Here is a 19,923-nt window from a genome sequence, read left to right as displayed (position 1 = left end):
TCATCAAACTGTAAATACAGAATCAAAACTGTATCGTATGCCCTTAAGTAGGGTAACAATGGACATGAACCTCCAGATAGTATTTAGTTTGCAGATAATATGTTACATACAATGATAAAGAAGCTACGATTTTTCGTTAGATTAATAATTAACGTTCTTAAAAGGTCCCATTTGCAGATATCAAGGCGATCAGAAATTCGGAAAAAAAATCATTTGAAATGTGTTTTTCTGACATTGAGCACAAAAATGCCCCCAAAATCGGACTTAAATTCAGTTTAGTAATCTTATCAAAATAGATGTAAATTGTGTTTATTATTAATGTTCTTAAACACAAATCCGACAAGCTTTCATTTAAACCATTACAATTGAAATTTCCATTAGAAATTAAAAAAAATAGCATGGGTGTACTGAAAATTCGACATTTTTTGAAAATGACCCATATAATGAACACTGTTTGGAAAAGTCAACTTCTTTTAAAGTAACTTTCTAAATTATGTTTGAAACTTTCAAAAATGCATTTAATTAATAATTTTTTTTATTTTCATTATTTTATAGAATATACTTTCCAGTATCCAAATAATTGTTTTGTATACTACTTTGTAATGTTTTTCACTAAAAACGTAGCTTTTAGGTGTATTTTCCGCAATTTGACGAGTATCACCGTAATGCCATACGATAAGGTTACGGAAAGGCATGTGATAACAATCGAAGCATGTGATAGACTTTTCGTATCGGCCCGCTAAGCACCAATTCGAAAAATATGGATTTAACGTTAATTTAATGATATTATCAGTCTATGGAAGAAGCGAATCGATAAAAACTTTTCTTATATCACATAGCGATATTGTCTAATATCAATTGTAAATATGCAGACATTCCCTGCGGAAAATGTTGTTTTCGGCAACGAAAAATTAAGAAATTACTAACTTTAACACTTATTGTTCAAATATAAACAACAATTGAGTCTAAATATACATTCAGAAGTTAGTTAGAAGCAAACGTGTATGTCCGTGTAAAATTTGAAGTGCTGTGTTTTTCTTATAAACATAAATATACAAATGCTATTATTTCTAATATCAATGCGATACTTTTAAAATATCATAGCGGTGTTTTTGTTATATCAATATTAGTACTTATTAGTATTAATATTTGACTGCTGTACCTATATTTTGACAATTTTACCTTTTATGTCTGTTTTGTTGACGCATCGTTGTAAATATGACAGAATATGACGAGACTGTCATACACGTGAGAGGTTTAGCACTATAAAACCAGGTTCAATCCACCATTTTAAAAATTTGAAAATGCCAGTACCGTTTGGGTTTAATAAACAATGTCGTAATCAAATAGCTAAGTATCAAAATTATTGTTCACATATATAACATTTAACAAATTTTATAATGAACGCACCAAAATAATATATATCTGATATGCTCGCAACGCACGCACGGAAGACTTTCTTTATTGATAACCATGAAACTAACTTTAGACAAAGATGAATCATATTGTCCTCGTTCAAATTGATTCGACAAAATCTTACCTGTACTTTTTTATACAAATTAGACCGTTGGTTTTCCTGTTTGAATGGTTTAACACTAGTAATTTTTTTGTTCTTATATAGCGTGGTGTTCACTGTGAGCCAAGGCTCCGTGTTTAAGGCCCTAATTTGATCTATAATGGTTTACTTGAAACAGATTTTTACTTTGATGGAAAGTTGTCTCATTCGAACTCATGCACCATCTTCTTATATCTATAAATCTTTAAAATTTCCCCTTATAAATAACTGCTTTCCAGTCCACCAAAAACGTCATTTGGGTGCTGAATCTTTTGTAAAGTGCAATATGAACTAGCACACTTCTAAAGCTGTAACAGGAACGACCGTTATGATGGTACAAGAACGATTACGTCAATAACATTACCAAATAAACAGCAATGAACGATCTAAATTTATCAATATAGAAAAGATACGGATTGTTATTTTGCAATGTTCGCGTATTTATACAATCGGTTACTAGTCAAAAACAAAAGTCAAATCTCTGTGGCAACAATACATCGGAATGCCCTCACGGTCATCGCAATGTACAAGAGCGTCCATGCGGCGAGCTGATTATGAATATGCATTGTTATTTGGAGCTGTATTGGATTAGATTGTGTGAATGAGTGTTTTCTTTTTCTTTTAAGTAATGATATTGTTTGTCTATTTCGATATAACCCATGTGGATAGATTATAGCAGTGTGACCTCAAGGGTGGAGCCGGTCTGTCGTTATGAACTAAGTTTGTGAATTATGTTTGCGGTTTTCTTGACATGCATTGTGAGGTGTCATCGTATTCATTTTATATTAGAAAACTATAGCAGTTATATTAGAAAAGTATCGCATTCATAAATTTTTGATATTTTAAAAGCATCGCTATGATATAAGACAAACATCGCATTGATATAATACAATATAGCAGTATCTTTGACTTATAAGTGATTTTGGCTTAGCAAACAATGGAATTCATCTCAATTGCATTCCACTGAATTTGCTACGTGATATTTATTGAATGTGTACATCTACAAATGATAAATCGTGCATTTATGTTTCATTTATTCAACAATTCAATTTTCTCGTTTAAATACACCTTGCTTGTTATTACATAAAATAATTCATGGAAATTATACAGCAGACGTATGTCGTGTTAAATGTCACCCTGTTTTAAGAAAAGAGTCATTATTTTATACCGAGAAATCTGCCTTTCTTCGTACAAATGCTAACATTCGTCTGAAATTTCCCACAATGCAACTCGTTGATATAAGACAATATCGCTCGTTGATATAAGAAAAGTTTTTATCGATTCGCTTCTTCCATAGACTGATTATCATACAGTAAAAATCATATGTTATTATGTCTAAGTATATTATAACTATTTTTATGTGGATGATTTTGTTGGCGACTTTTGGATAGAAAACGTAACAATAAAAACTATGGCCTACTATAAATTCCAAAACAAACCCTTATCTAAAGATGCACTTTCTTTTGATAATATGTGTGATGATAAAACGGTTCCTTGTATTTGAAAAGCCACAAAAAGGAATTGTGTTCACGTTAAATTCGTGCCCATGATTTTGTTCAAAACAATAGGTTAAATCTTTGAACAGTTTCAAGGAAATTATAAAGAATCATCGGTTTCGTTTTTTTTGCGTTCTAAACCATACAAGAGATGAGTGAAAAAAAATACAAACTTGTAGCAATCTAGTGACCATGTATTCAGTGTAAATAGTGCTCATATCAATAACGCAATAACAGATAATTGGAAAACATCATTCTGCAGACAGATTTTTATTTGAGAAATACCAGTTCAAAGGGAAATAAAATCCATACGTATTTACGTTGATGCCTTCATTCTATACATTTATGAATATATTTCAAAGGTATTTAACTGCTTAAATCTTAGAGAAATTATGAGATATTTCTCGGCTTGAGACATATAAATGTTTTGTCACATTAAAAAAAGATGCTTTCATGAACACATTTTTTTTGTACAAAATGATTGATTGATTAATTGTTGGTGTTAAACAGCAGTTTCAACGTTGAAATTAGTAACTTGTGGTCATAATAATAGTTCTATGAATCCAAATTCTACAATTGATACCGGGTATGATTTTCTTTTCCATTACACAAGTTACTTTTTTGTACTTGCCGGAATGCCGGCCTATTAATACATGTTTTAGCAGTAAGTTCCCGCATCTTTACTCATAATGTAGTTATACCACTGCCAAGGACGGAGATGTACATGTAAGCAACTAAAAGGTCACAACTTCCTTCCAACAATGAGCAAGACTCATCAGATCAATATTAAACTACATGACAATTCAAACGTGAAAACCAAACTTATCATGTATCCAGTCACAAAGTCTTCAAGTTTGTATTCTCTAAATAACTGAAAGCACATTTAAAACCAATTGCAACCTACACATAAATCCTGCTCTTCCAAACAAAGTATCTATCAGTACACATCCAACAGTGTCAAGACGTCATACACAATCTGAGAAAAGCACGATGCTAGCTATCTTTTTGTGTGTGCATTAACATTTAGCATCCAGCATTTCTTTTATGAAAATTACTTTTTTGTTGATATTAACGACGCATGTTTTAAACAAAATTTACACTGTTTAAATATAAAATAGTACAAAGTCGAATTGAAGTATCAATGTTTGTTTATGACAACAGATGGCTGCGATTTTAAATGCAAAATATTGATCCCATCGATAAACTTTGTTACTAGTTACCTAGTGATTTCATTCAATTATTTGTTTTTTACGTATAGTGGCAACTATTGCATAGATACCAAGACTATAATATTGGTTCTTGATTACCATATGTTAATATTTTTTTATATAGTAAGCGTTTTAATCGGGATACATATCTCTAGAGACTTCGAGCCAACCAGTCTCTAAACTAACTCCTAAAAGCAGCTCTGTATTGCGAAGACATTCATCAAAAGTAATTTCAAAATGACAAGACAGCTTTTTAGAAAATCTAGTGAATTAACTACAGGGATCAAACGAATAAAAATGTAATATGGCATAACTTAAGATGTATGTAGTGGCAAGGGTTGTCAATTTTTAAAGAGACATGTGATTTCGAGCTATCCAAGTTCTTTAAAGGTATTTTGTACATATGAAAATCGTGTACCAATTAAGAAATATGGCAGTTGTTATCCATTCGTTTGATGTGTTTGAGCTTTTGATTTTACAATTGCCATTTTATTAGGGACTTTCCTTTTTTAATTTTCCTCTTAGGTCGGATTTGTTTGTGATTTTACTTTTTACTAGAATAACATGATTTTGTTTGGTAGTTTGTTCTAAATCGTGTCGTAAGATATTCTTTGAGTCGAGACACAGACATAGTTTAAAGATGTCGTAACTGAAGTTGCGTATATGCATAGCATTATCTTAACAGATATGGTATTGAATTTACTAACACGACAACAAATCAACAGTGCTTATAATTAGTGTTGTCAACGGTTAACCGGTTAACCGGTTAACCGTTCGAACGACCGAATACCGAATACCAAAAAAGCTAACCGGTTAACCGGACCTTTTTTCAATTTTAATAAATTGGATATAAATTTGTATTGAAATCATTAAATAGTTGTGTTTTCTTTAAAAATTGTCGTCGTGGTAATAAATTTGACGGATCAATTGTCCAGTATATTGATTTGTATTGTTAATCCAACAATATAAAATTAATTAGAACTTGTCTCTCAGCTCGGGGCAAGATCTTAAGGAAACATAATTAGTTTACTGTTTTTTAACAGTAATTTTTAATCAGTAATACGATTAAATTGTACGATTTACTTCATTATTTCATTTTTGATCTTGCATTGTGTAGAACTACATCTGAATGTGCAATCTCCGTCGTGCAAGTCCTTGTCATACTTTCAACTAAATGCTAGCTCAAAACTGTAAAAAGCAAACCAACGTGAATGTAACGAATGTATACTTGATGGTACGAATATCAGGATTAATCAATTTTAATTGAAACACCTCACATTATTTTTGGAGACAACACGACAAAATGGAAGAATCATCGGTTTCAGACATATTCAATTCTACGAGATCAAGACGTTTTTTTTTTCATTTTTCAATTTGAAGTTAGTACACACGCCATAGTTGAGACCGTGTATTTGATTATTAAAAGTCAAACTTCGATATGAATCTTCAGAGACAAGCCTTATAAAACCAAAGGCCAAATTTCAATTCATCGTATTATAAAAACGTAAATGTATGACTTGGATGGAATGTAGTGGCATTCATACCGACACTCATACCACATCTTCTTATATCGATATGTAGGGTACTATTGATAAAGCCTTCAAACATTAACTTAAACTATCGGTTAACCGGTTAATCGGTCGAACGATTATACGAGTAACCGGTTAGGCAAAAGTATACGATTTGACAACACTACTTATAATCCACTTCATTTGGACCAATAAATAGTTGTCTCATTGGCAACCATACCACATCTTTTTAATACCTTGTGATGTATTTGTATCTCGATTGCGTATCTATAACATTTGATACGGGTAAGTTTTACAGACACGAAATCAAAATTTTCTCCTCTTCTATAAAGACGCCGAGGAAAGTCTAGCACAGTGTGTTTACTATTGTATATGATATGATTTACAACAATATGCTCTATATGTGGTTGCATACTTTATTAATAAATTGAACAATAAATGTCTCTCTATTTTTCAATATATATGTTTTACTGAGTCGCAGCATGTTTATTAGCGCTAGTTATTAATGTATCACCACAAGTACTCTATAATGAAGATTATTCAACTGCATCACTATTATCAGCAGATGTTTCTCTCTCTTTTTCTTGCTCTATTTCCTCTTCTTCTTCCTCTTCTTCTTCCTCTTCCTCTTCTTCTGCCTCTTCTTCTTCATATTCATCATCTCCTTCTTCCTTTCCCTCTGATGATGATTCCTCACTATCTCCTTCTTCTTCTTCCTCTTCTTCTTCTTCACTGCTGCTGTCACCATCTGAATATCAAAATTAAATCAATGCTTTTTTTTTAATTATGAATATAGAAACAAGGATCTATTTTCATTTGTATTCTTACTTTGCAGAACAACCCAGACGTATTATCATCAAATACAAAACTATAAAGGAAATATATGAAATAATTACAAATTCACCCGACAACTTTCTGTAAGATACAGAAACAGTACACATGCGAATATAAAAATGAGGAAATGTGGTATGATAGCCAATGAGATCATTCACTAGAGTTCAAGTAAAGTGGTAGTAAGCAACTATACGCATTCAATAAAACAGAAAATCCACACCGTATAGTCGGCTATGAAATGTCCCGACAAGAAAAATGTTAAACTATTCAAACGAAAAAATCTTTTTACGAAAAACAAAACTAAGAGTCTTAAACAACCATAGGGAGTATAAGTATATTCGTTAGATAGTACTATAAAAAGTAATGTATTGCGTGGCATATTATACGGATATGATGCAAACCAATTTTGATTAACATAAAAATTATATATAAAGACAACTTAACATTAAGTATTACAAAGCCATAATTATCAAATATAAGGTTATATATTTCACAAGAAAAAATTTAGTTACACAACATGAAAGACGATCAAGTCAGAAATGTAATCTGTAATAGACATGGAACAAAAACTAATGTGTCTGGTTGCAATTTCAAGACGTCAATAAGCCTCGATTTGAGATTAGAACAATTTGTTAAGTTTATACAATACACACCTTCTTCTTCGCTTGCTTCTTCTGGCGCTTCCACAGACACAGGAGCAACTAAAATTAAGAAGATATAGGATAATCAACTAATTAAAAAGGAACATTTTGATAAATTCAATCCTACACGTGTACGATTTGTACCACATAGAGGTGTCAGACGACCGATTCAACTAATGTTATTTAGAACATAAAACAAGTTGCCCTTCCCCGACGAATATAGTACTTTTGCTAAAGCCTAACATATTACAATAACAAACAAATTTGCATAAATAAAACTTTTGTTGAAAGAATAATATATATAGATCATTTTAAGCCAAAATTTTTCTGTGCATGACCTTGCACTACAAATTGAGGATTAATGAGCTTCCTTGTATTATTATTTAAGATTTCCAGAAAACGAAGGGTTATCTTAGTAGCACTTTCCTTCCGAACGATGGTATTTCAATGGAAGACTAAACATTGGATGACAATTGATTGGCAGACATGTACAACTCAGAACAAACATAATTAATATGAAGTTAAACTTTATAGAAAATAAGGTAAAATGTTTAAAAAAACAGTGAATATTGACAAAATATTTTTGATCATAAAGAGGTTTTGAATTGGTTGTAATATGCATGAATCAGAAACATGGCTAAAATTAATAAATCTGCGTATTATTTACATACAGTTATAAATAATCGGTGGTTTTATTTATCAAATTTTAAATTGAATATGTATAATCAACAATGAACGAGAGAGGGCTAGGATGAACATAGGGAAATATGTTTCATAATGTAATGTAGATATAGATATATAACATGTAATCAGAATCCGGGTTCGGGATTTCCTCCCTGTGTAAAATATTAAAATGATGGCATTCGGCTGTTTTAAACTCTTTCGTCGGATAGTGTTCACTTTAACACATTCCCCGTTTTCATGCTCAATTCTATTACATATTGGTTACGTTATAAAACACGAGGAAACCTTATTTGTTATCAACACAACTTAATGTAATGGAAACGAAAAGTTAGGGTACGTGTACACAAAATTAATGACAAAACTCTTAATCAAACACAAAAACGTTTTTTAGCTGTTTTTCATGTCAAAGTTATAATGAGATTGAAACAAGACGACTCTTAGAACTGGTTTGAGATTGATACCATTTGTTTAAGGTGGTACCTAACACTGAGTACAGGGAGATAACGCTGTAAAATCAGATAAACGTTTTAATCACAATGTATTGTTTCGGAAATATAAAGCTTCCTAATGATCAAAATTAGTGTTTGTCAAAATGAAAGTTTTCTGATGAAATTGTTGGTTCAAAACTTTTTAAATTTTTATATTTTTGTAAAAGGTCACATATATATTTTGTAAAAAAAATGGAAAAAATGAAAAATAAACGAGACAAATTAATTTTAATCAAGGTGTTGGGTACCACCTTAAATCAATTGATACACACCTTCTTCTGTTGCTTCTACTGGCGCTTCTACAGCTACTGCTGGCGCGTCCGGAACCACAACGGCATCTAAAATATAAAGATATATGATTTTGCTAAATTCATATTTTACAAAGAATAGACATACATAATTAAAGCGTATATAAAATAAACAAAACAAGTATAATATAGCTTTAATTAATTTCATTTATTAAAAGTCACATTGAATGCATGGATATAATTAACGATACGAAAGAGAGAGAAAAAACAAGAGATACGATAAAATATGACTTTATATATTGAATAACAAAAAACTAAATGTAACTTGTCTGAGCATTTTGAACGAAGATAAATTCGACAAAAACGTATGAAATATTTTTACAAATACAACATAGTGGATGCTTCGTGCACATTCTTAAAATAAAGTACATAAGTATCTTCCTTACCACTTTTCTCCAATGCAGGAGGATCAACTACAGGAGGATCAACCACAGGAGGATCAATCACAGGAGGATCAATCACAGGAGGATCAATCACAGGAGGATCAACCACAGGAGGATCAATCACAGGAGGATCAATCACAAGAGGATCAATCACAGGAGGATCAATCACAGGAGGATCAATCACAGGAGGATCAATCACAGGAGGATCAATCACAAGAGGATCAATCACAGGAGGATCAATCACAGGGGGATCAATCACAGGAGGATCAATCACAGGAGGATCAACCACAGGAGAATCAACCACAGGAGGATCAACCATAGGCACAGGATCTCCTGTAAATTAATACAATTAAATTTAATGTCTGCCGAATTCAACATGGATTATTGTTATCCATTTTCTTTTACCGGTTTCATTTATTAGGTCTTTCCACCTTTCCTTGGAAAGACCTATTAATTTTGTTCTGATCATTATTTTTCTTCCGTCTAATTTTTTTTCTTGCGTTTCAAAAGATGTCGCTTAGATATTTGGAATATGGTATCGTATAGTTTTTACGCTTTAAATATTGACAACCGCGTAACAAAATACTTTACCTTGTAATAGTTACCTCCCCAAACACTGTTTTTCTTGTGGCCATTACTCCTTCACAACCGTAAAAGATGACGACAAATTTATTTTACCAAATTGCTCGTTACATCTTCAGGATTAGGATTTTAATTTTAACCGAAGCTATTAGGAGACTCCATATGAGAGTTATTCACTCTTATGTATTTGATATAAGTGATTTGCATTTCTCCTTCGTCTAAAAAAATAAAAATGAGGCCAAGACCTTCTTAATTTTACTTCTTTTTCTGTTTTAAAAGTTACAGAACTTTTCTGGAACTAATAGGTTAAGATTACAATTAACCGAGCACTTTCAAGTTTAAATTTGATACTTTTCAGATTTATTAAAATCAATTTTTGACTATTATTTTTCTGACAAAAATGCAAATATTAACCATATGAATATACATACAAACTGCAAACATTATATTTGTATAGCTACACAAATTAATGTAAATAATGACACGTGACAATCGATGAGTATGTAATTTGCCCTTTCCAGTGTGCAGCATATTTATGCAGTTTTGAAATAATATTGAACAATGTATTTATAAAAGAATTTACGAACTGAGTTCAACTCAGGTTCATCATAAGACTGTTATTATTGACAAAACATTAGACATACAAAAAATATGATACACTATACATAGGCTTGTCTTTGTTTTTATATTTGTGTCACAAAAAAAAATACTGTGACACAGACAAGCAGAAACAAAAAACAGAAAAACATAACCAATAAAAAAGAGCAAGTTATCTTAGTTTTTAATGAACACTTTATGTTTTTCATAGATGTTTAAAACATATAATGACGATAACATTGCGTAATCGGCATGTAGATAGAATCATTTAAATATAATTATATTAGATGTATGTTTTATTATAATACGTTATTCTGAATGACTGTACTGCAATCTCGCGTTATTCCTTCATAATCAACTTCATTACAGAATAAGATTTTTCATTCATGATGACACGAGGTCTCATAATAAAGTGCACAGGTAAATTCAATGATGATCCTAGCTATAAAATGTAATTATAAGTATTGAATGCTTCTTTTTGTAACTCCATAGGGTTGTAAAAGCGTTGACCTTTTTGTCTCTAATTTAATGAAATGTAATTACGGGACACATTGATAGTTAAATTATATCTACCTTTGTTATTAAATTATAACTATTTAAACATGATTGATTTTTGGTTTTCAAACTTTTTACTATATTCATTGCGATTATAATACATCTAGTGAATTAATATGCATTGAGTTATAATGAAATATTTGTGACTGTACTTGACAATCAATAAATTATTTGTATGATTATATTAATTATCATAGCCTTTAATATGTTTAGATTTAAAATTGCATGCTAGCTTTCTCTCCATTATGTTAATAACGATAAGTTGTCTAATATAAGTTGCTTTCATGAAACAATAAAATATGAAAAAATATAAAAAAATAATTTAACCATGTCTTCCGAAAAAATATTTTTTGGCTTAGCAATTTGAAAATTAAATTATCAGAATTAAATAGATATTAGAAGATGTGGTATGAGTGCTGTAAAAGTTTACCATTACGGGCCAAAGTACGGCTTTAACACGGAGCTTTGGCTCACACCGAACAGATTCCTGACTTAAGACAGTTGCAAATAAACGTATGAAAAGGTATCGTGTTAAAAACTTAAATATCAGTAGAAATCGATAAATTAAAATATAAATCTTAGAAAATATTTTAATACTTCATGAAATGAATTAATAAAAAATAATTTACAAGAGACTTACCAGCAGCAAACATACAAGCAGCAAAGGCACACAGTATTACGAAAACCTTCATAGTGGATGAGATGTTTCTGGACTGTTGTTGTTGTGTATATGACTGGTAGACAATCGTTTTGCAATTACTGTTCTAAACTACTGCATTTTATACCCCAGTAAGGTGTAGCATCTGTTCTGTAGAACGTGGGCTACCTTCGATTCTTTCTTTATTATATTGTATTGAAACGACAGATTGATACTTTAAATTAATTTCTAGTTATTAAATATATTACCAGCAGATAACTTGCGACGAACAAATTTTAATTATACATTATTACAATATTTGTAATTATCTACTGTTTATCAATTTTTGTTGAAATTCAAGCGCAAAATGATTTTAATCAAATTTTGTATTTTTTCCCTGTTTTTACCACCAATTCTGATTAACACTACTGTAAAGTTAACACTGGAACCAATTTGGACCTGGTATCATTGGATGTCTATACATCTATCTTAATTTGTTTGACTAAAAATATTATTGAAATAAAATCATTTTCTTATAATAAAATGGTTAAGTTTTTTTCTGTGCCAATTTTTAATTTAAATTCACTTAATTAGATAATGACACATATTGTTCCATTTCGATTATCTTAGTTTGAATAAAAGATTATATTAATAGCCTAAATATGATCCTTTAGCAATGATAGACAAATATAAAATGTGTATACAAATGCAAAATGTGTATATCATATGCTATCACCAGCTAAATTGTCAGTGTTTCGAACGACACCAGGAACAACACTTTAATGTCTTGATTAATATTCATATTTTCCACTTTTTAGATACTTTTCTTTTATTGAAAGGAAGTTCGCATGGTGTTTAGTTAATGTTTGAATAATTATTATATTTGTATAATCAGACTCCTCCTCACAGTTGTAGCATTTAGTCATTTTCGGTTTCCATTTCTTAAACAATAAAATAAATAATACAAGATACAAGACAAATGGATCATGAAATATCTAAGATGTACCTTTTAAGGACATACATCTCAACTCATACAATATATGTATGTGCGTCTCAATTCGAATTGTCTATGCTAATGTTCCGCACCATATGAGTATTAGGACCATACGCGTATGGTCTCGACCATATGAGTATTTTCATGTGGTGTAACTGCATGTACGCGTATGGTCGGACCATATGATAGATATAGGAAGATGTGGTATGATTTCCGATGAGACAACTCTCCATCCAAATAACAATTTATAATGGTAAATCATTAAAGGCTAAGGTTCGGCTTTCAACACGGGGCCTTGGCTCACACCGAACAAGCTAGGAAGGGCCCATAAAAAATTAGTTCGAAACCATTCAAATGGGTAAACTAACGGTTTAGGGGTGGGATGGCGTAGAAAAAAAATTAAACGAAAGATATAGTCATGTTACTCGGGGAAAAAGTTATATAAAGTGGCCAAAAATATATTGTTTTGGCGAAAGAGGTGGAGAAAAAAAAGTGCCCAAGGGGAAACATCTTCTGACTCGGAATTTTAATGTGCGTATTGTTATGCGTTTACTTTTCTACATTAGCTATGGGGGAGTGTTGAGATCTCATAAACATGTTTAACCCAGCCGCATTTTTGCGCCTGTCCCAAGTCAGGAGCCTCTTGCCTTTGTTAAACTTGTATTATTTTTAATTTTAGTATTTTTGTGTACAATTTGGAGTTTAGTATGGCGTTCATTATCACTGAACTAGTATATATTTGTTTAGGGGCCGGCTGAAGGACGCCTCCGGTGCGGAAATTTCTTGCTGCATTGGCGACCTGTTGATGACCTTCTGCTGTTGTCTGTTCTATTGTCGGGTTGTTGTCTCTTTGACACATTCCCCATTTCCATTCTCAATTTTATACATAAGAAACGATTCAATAATACAATAAACTTATCTATAACAATGACGGTTACATGAAATGTATTAATTTTATAGTTCAAAGGCTACCAAAAACAGCACAAGTAACAAGTTGAAACCGATTGTCTTTCAATTAATTGTCTGAGCTGGGTGTATCTGTTTTCTGTCCGTCTCTAGTATCAATTATTAGACTCTTTATCATATCGATTTTTTTGGTCAGTTAGTAAAACAGTTGAACTCTTGTTTAGCAGTTCATTAAGACATTTTTGGAAGTTATCTTCCAAGTCGACATTTTGCTGTTCAGTAATAGTCATCCCATGAGGTCAAAATACTTATACGCCCGGAACACTCACATTAGATTATTGACATCACGGACATATACAGTTCATGCAATTTATAAGATGTGAGAAAAAGAATATATACAAATGAACGATACTTGTTTCATGATGAAATGCAAGTGTTGATACACCATGTGCCTTTAATGTACTTAATTTGAGCCTTTATTTTATAGTTTTTAAACGTAAACATTTAATATTTTTAGCTATAAGAAATGTGTATAATCACTCGATAAAAAAAAGGACACACTCGAAAAAGCCCGGACTGCTCTCGAAAAAACCCGGACATGAAAAACTGAATTTACTCTCAAAATGTCGTTTTCAATGCAATAACAATAGTTTTTGTAAAGTGTCTGTATATCTAAGGATTTATAGATTTCAAGTATGCATTTCCGTCGACATTTGCATTGGTATGTGTAAGAAAATGGCTTTATTCGGTATTTTGGAATAAATGCATTTTAATGCTAAATTTAACTTTTTAAACGAAAAGCAATGTCAGAATGATACTTCAGTCTTTCTTTATATCTCAAATGCTAATATATCATATACAACCTTGTTTATCAAACTCAAGCTTCTATATACTGTCTTGTTAGAAAAAATGTTTGTTTGTTTACATTTTTTATCATATTCACTCGAAAAAAAAGTGGTCACACTCGAAAAAGCCCGATCAAATCACTCGAAAAACCACGATCCTACATGTAGCCGGACACTATACCTACCGTGATTCTTTAAACTTTTAACAAATTATAATTATTCATTGAATCACTGACAATTTGCTTCTATATTAACAAATTAAATATAATTTGTTCTTACTAAAATTGATATCAATTTTATCAAATTACATTATTACTGCCAGTTTATAAATATATCATACGAGTAACTATATTCAAAGTCTGGCTAAGCCTTTATTCTTCCTGACACGTCTTAAGTCTTGACGTTGAAGATCGTGTTGTTGTTTGCTCTCCTGTTTGTCTATGGTAAGTTCAAAGATTGAAAATATCGAATTATTTTTTTTTCTTTTTCATTTGTAATAAGTTATAGTTATTGACCAAGTAAGTCGGTATATGGGATTTAATCTGTACGGCTCGTGTGACCCTAATTAACCCGAACGACGTAGGAATTCGGGTTAAAGGGTCACACAAGCCGTGCAAATTAAATCCAATATACCGATTTGATTAGCCAATAACTGTTTGAAGACATGACGCAATCAATTTACGTGAACGTTTAGAAATGTGAATGATATTCCGCAATCCACGGATCCTAGAAAAGTTTCTTGTAGGGTACAGAAAGGGGAAATACAACTTTGGTAAGTTTTAAATTAATAACTTTTTTATACTTATACTTTTTTCTAAAATTGCGATTTAATGGTAGATTTTTTGTATCGTTTCTGTTAAATTTATGCACAATCTTTATCTAATTAGTGACGATTAAGACTTTGACAAAATTTATTACAGGGGCGAATCCAGCCATTTTAAAAGGGGTCCCAACCCAGAGTAAAGGAGTTTCCAACTATATTTTCCCATTCAAATGCATTGATCGTCAAAAAAGGGGTTCCAACCCCTACCCCTCCCCCTCCTGAATCCGCCACTGTACTTTCAAATCGGTGTATGAAAAAAAAAAAACATAACTGAAAGGGTTATTGAGTTTGGATTAATTGCGTTTTAATTTCTTTCCCTCAATGATATTTGGCCACAAAAAGAGAACTTCCGAAGAGGTGTGGATACAACTACACCCCCTATTTTGTCTAACACTTGATCCGCACTTGAGTTGTTTGAAAGTATTTATAACAAAAGTAATTCCAATCAAATTTCTTTTTAGCTAACTGTTTTGTCAAGGTTGAAAACTACCAGAATTCAGTTTATATGCAGAGAGGTTTTTCCAGAGGGTATAGTTTCGAAAAAGCACAAGATACAACAGTTTTTGAACCAAGAGGCTATGATTTGATGTCTGATGAGAGTTTTTTTTCTGGGTTGAAAGTGTAAACAAGAAAGGTAAGACTATAAATTAAATATCATATGCCTAATTCACCTTACAAGCTAAATACAAAATTGTCTAAAAGAAAATTAATCGCAAAAAAAAAAAAGACACAAAAAAGAAATTAATGAGACCGCAAACCTTTGTGAAATTAAACGCTTACCATTGCGTTTTAACGCATGTTTTTGCAAAACTAACGCAAACATTTGAATTTCAGTTATTCGATAAGTTTTGTATAAATGTTATTTATTGCAAATTTAGTGTCTCGAGTCTATGAAGGCAGGGTATTGATCTTTGTTTTAACTATTTTGTGTATTGAACTTGTATATTTATTTGTAGGATCAATATGTGACACTTTAATAAAATAATCAGTAACCATTATCATTATTATCATATAATTTAGGTCTTTCTGTCATTAAAAACTAATTATAACATTTCGAGTATTAGAAATTTGTTCTAAAGAGTAAAATAAAAGTAAGTGAAAATAAATTAGAAGTTCCGAAATTATTGTACAAAAATGAAAAAAACAACTAGAACCTGTGGTTTGTTTAATTAATAACATTTTAATACTATGAAATACAAAAAAATATATGCCTGCTTAATTCTTGCAGAAAAATCATATGAATTTTTTCTAGGCATTCGAGGGGGAAATGCAGGTTGAAAAAAATGGCCGTTTCAGAATCTAAAGAATCATGGGCAATTTCAATGTTCGTACCCCAAAGCCAAAAAAAAAATTAAAAAAAATAAGTCATTCTTTGGTTGAAGTTCCATTGTTTATGACATTTTTAACCAATAACGACGCTTCGGTGTACATTTTTGAAAAAATACCCAGGATGCATTAGATTCTGAAACGGGGAATTTGTTTATATTTTTCAGGTCATTTAGTACAATTCTACAAATATGAACCAGAGACTATGGCGCAACATCCGGTTTTGCGTTACTATTTCACAAATGATGAGGTAAATACCGATTTTTTTCAAGTGAAATTCAAAACGGGAAGTCCTTTATAACATGTCAAAATCAAAAGCTCAAACACATCAAACGAATGTTAAACAACTGTTATATTCCTGACGTGGTACATGCATTTCCTTATAGAAAATGGAGGATTAAACCTGATTTTATAGCTAGCTGAACCTCTCAGTATTCTATCAAACAAGAATAGATCACTTCTGGATACCAAAAAAAGTAAAGTGTAGTGTAGTGTTTAAACAAACGTCTGCTCTTTGGTAGGGTTGTTGTCTCTTTTACAGTTTCCCCGTTTTCATGTCTGTTGTTTGTTGTTTTGTTTTTTTTTTAAATTAGGCCATTACGTTGTCAATTTATTTCGAATAATGATTTTGAAATTTAAAAAGAAGATGTGGTATGATTACCAGTGAGACAACTCTCCACAAGAGACCAAATAAAACATAAATTAAAAACTACAGATTACCCTACGGCCTTTCACAATAAGCAAGTCCGTTTGGAATGATCAGCCTCTCTTTGATGTGTATGCCATTAGTTTTTAATACTGCACTCAGAGGAAAATTCAAAACGGAAAGTCCCTAATCAAATGGCAAAATCAAAAAATAAAGTACATCAAACAAAATGACAACAACTTTCATATTCCTGACTTGGTACAGGCATTTTCTTGTGCAGAAAATGGTGGATTGAACCTGGTTTTATAGCGCTAAATCTCTCACCTGTATGACAGTCGTATCAAATTCCATCATATGGTAAAATGGGTACAGTTGTCAAAATTTTGGTACCGCAGTCAATTTTACAGAAAATATTAATGTGATTCAAAACTATACTGTGATGGAAATGATTTTAAGTATCGATATTTTGCATTTAATGATTCATGGACATAGGGAATCAAAACTAAAAATATGTCAGAGTATAAATATAATATGTCTCGAAACGATATACTACCAAGTAATTGTTTCTCTTTGCACAAAAGGCTACAATAAACAAAAATTTTGAAAAGGTTTTGGTTCCTAATATTTTTACGTATACTTTTAAGAAAAAAGAGAAAATATTGGGACAAAAGATTGATTGAAAAAAACCCCGAGAGGTAGGTTCTGTATCAAAGGCCGTTAATGAAGTTCGTTATGAAAATCTAACGAGCCAAAATATTATAGTATAGTCAAAGTATTGGGTACCCCTTTATATTAGTAGCTCTGTATACAAAAGTCAAGTATAACGTAAAACGTGTCTTTTTATTTTTGTCTCCCTTTATCCCAATTTTGTAAAATTTAATTTTTGCAAACTAATTTTGTTTTGGGGTTTTTTTTGTTACTATTTTTTACATTATAATTTCAGTACTACCAGAATATATCAAAGACAATAACTGAAGAGATGACTGCCCATCCCGACCTATGCGTGAAGCAGTAAATGCTTTAGGTATTGACATTTTATGTGTACGTCCAAGCTGTAACTGTTACATATTGTTTATAAATTACAATGATTGTTAAATGTATTTTGTTTGTTTTATTCTGCAGCGGTTTTTTTAAATATTGGTCTGCTTTCTAAATATCCAATAAATTAGGCGTTTAAATACCTACCTAAGAGATGATAAGAAGACACTGCTCTTACTATAACATTTCATTTCAAAGAAAGCCCCGTTCACATGGTGAAATTTTATACATTCAATCATTCATAGGTTGCATTTCTGTAAATATTGACAATACAATTTCGCATAGTAACTCCCTTTGGGGCTAACACTGTGATATTTTTACTGTGAAGTTTCATGAAAAGTATCATAATTTTTATCCTAGATTAGAAAGTTGATATTCACTACTTCTGTACTCAAAGCTCAAAACATGGGGCTGTGCGGCATATTTTAAACATTTACTAGAACACATCCGTGATATCGAGGGTCCGTGACTGAATTAAAGTATATAACTATGCGTAAGCCTTATTTTAGTATTGGTATTGTCAACTGCATGATAAAGTCAGAACACACCCGTGATATCGAGGGTCCGTGACTGAATTAAGTATATAAATATGCGTAAGCCTTTTTTAGTATTGGTATATATGTCATCTGCATGATAAAGTCATGCCGATTATAAGATGCAATGTTTTCTCTGCTTTCAAAATCTTTGTGTTTAAATCCGTCTATTTGGAACTTCTCAATTATTGGTAATATTAATTATTTGAAAAACAAACCAAAACAATTAACAGCATTGTCCTATATTAGTTATAAATAAAATTGAATTCTTTGATTCGCTGTTTTACGTCATGCCCGCTAACAAATTGAAAACTGTACCTATACGCCTTATTTTACGTCCAGATTTTTAGTTTTCGTATTATCATCTTAGAAATTCTTACTGATTAAAATATTACAATAGGGAACAATTTGACAATGATTGAATTTAGTAGTGTCAACCCTGTGATTATGACCCGTGTATATAGCGAAATCCGAAATACACCGGTGGTGGTGCGCCTGTCAAATGCGGAACGTAAAGATAAGGTAATAGATAACATGTGAATATACTATTGGTATCGGTATCGGATTCGACCCGGAACGTGTTAATTATTGGCAATATTAATTATGTGGAAAACAAGAGGGTCTGGAGTGGTGTCATTTTTAATAAACACCATTGTCCTATATTAGCTATATATTAAATTGAATTCTTTGATTTGTCGTCTTACCCCATGATGGCTGACAAATTGGACGTCGTTGTTTTAGTATTATAGATATAGCCTGATCTTGTTACAGTTGAAACTTATTCTTAAATGTTATGCTAGCCCTACCTTTACTTTTTGCATACTTCAGAATTAATTTTTCACCGCAATAGTTTGTTTTTATGCAAGTAACAGTCCCAAGGTATGTCTCTATGAGATGAATTATATAGATCATATCTGGGAACCAGTAGGTCAACAATTATTTATAAATATTATATATCTACCAAAACCAATAACAACATATATCTCCCCAAAAGCGGCGTTGTTTGAGAAACAGCTGTATTCACAAAGTGCAATCTATATATGCACAGTTACAAATTAACGAAAATATGTGGTGCGTTAATAAATTATTTATAAATGTTTATATCAAGGGGGGAGGGGGGTGTTACAATTTGAGGGATTGGTCAAACAAATGATTAGTGATTGAACTTACTTGAAAGTCGATTCGTTAGTTATTGTTGCATGATATTTGAAATCAAAATAGGAGATGACCTTTCAAATAACTGCGTATAAGGGCGTACCATGAAGAAAAACATTTTTTTTTTAAAAGAGAGTCGACCCCAATTCAATCTTAAATG

At 31.4% G+C, this 19,923-nt stretch overlaps 1 protein-coding gene and 1 long non-coding RNA gene across 2 annotated transcripts; one reads left to right on the top strand and one right to left on the bottom strand.

Moving 5' to 3' along the window:
• Positions 1–6,188: 6,188 nt before the first annotated feature.
• Positions 6,189–11,641, bottom strand: LOC143069039 (uncharacterized). The gene is made up of 5 exons (XM_076243473.1): positions 11,501–11,641; positions 9,130–9,459; positions 8,708–8,773; positions 7,276–7,323; positions 6,189–6,536 (listed from the first exon to the last, which is right to left on the bottom strand). Exons 1-5 carry the CDS (start codon positions 11,550–11,552, stop codon positions 6,325–6,327), a joined length of 708 nt encoding a protein of 235 aa, XP_076099588.1. The 5' UTR covers positions 11,553–11,641; the 3' UTR covers positions 6,189–6,324.
• Positions 11,642–14,613: 2,972 nt separating this feature from the next.
• On the top strand, positions 14,614–18,116 carry LOC143066580 (uncharacterized). The gene is made up of 4 exons (XR_012975683.1): positions 14,614–14,685; positions 15,527–15,699; positions 16,559–16,641; positions 17,981–18,116. It is a non-coding gene; the product is annotated as an uncharacterized LOC143066580 (long non-coding RNA).
• The last annotated feature ends 1,807 nt before the right edge of the window (positions 18,117–19,923 follow it).

This window comes from Mytilus galloprovincialis, chromosome 3, assembly GCF_965363235.1.
Source record: "Mytilus galloprovincialis chromosome 3, xbMytGall1.hap1.1, whole genome shotgun sequence".
NCBI classification, from domain to species: domain Eukaryota; kingdom Metazoa; phylum Mollusca; class Bivalvia; order Mytilida; family Mytilidae; genus Mytilus; species Mytilus galloprovincialis.
Note: the sequence above shows the minus strand (reverse complement) of the source record. Positions and strands in the feature narration are given on the sequence as shown.

Coding starts and splice junctions, on each gene's coding strand:
- LOC143069039 (XM_076243473.1), bottom strand. CDS start 11,552: ATGAAGGTTTTCGTAATACTGTGTGCCTTTGCTGCTTGTATGTTTGCT. Junction 7,324..8,707: donor AGTAGAAGCAACAGAAGAAG/GTGTGTATCAAT, acceptor TCTTAATTTTAG/TTGCTCCTGTGTCTGTGGAA. Junction 6,537..7,275: donor AGAAGCAAGCGAAGAAGAAG/GTGTGTATTGTA, acceptor TTTGATATTCAG/ATGGTGACAGCAGCAGTGAA.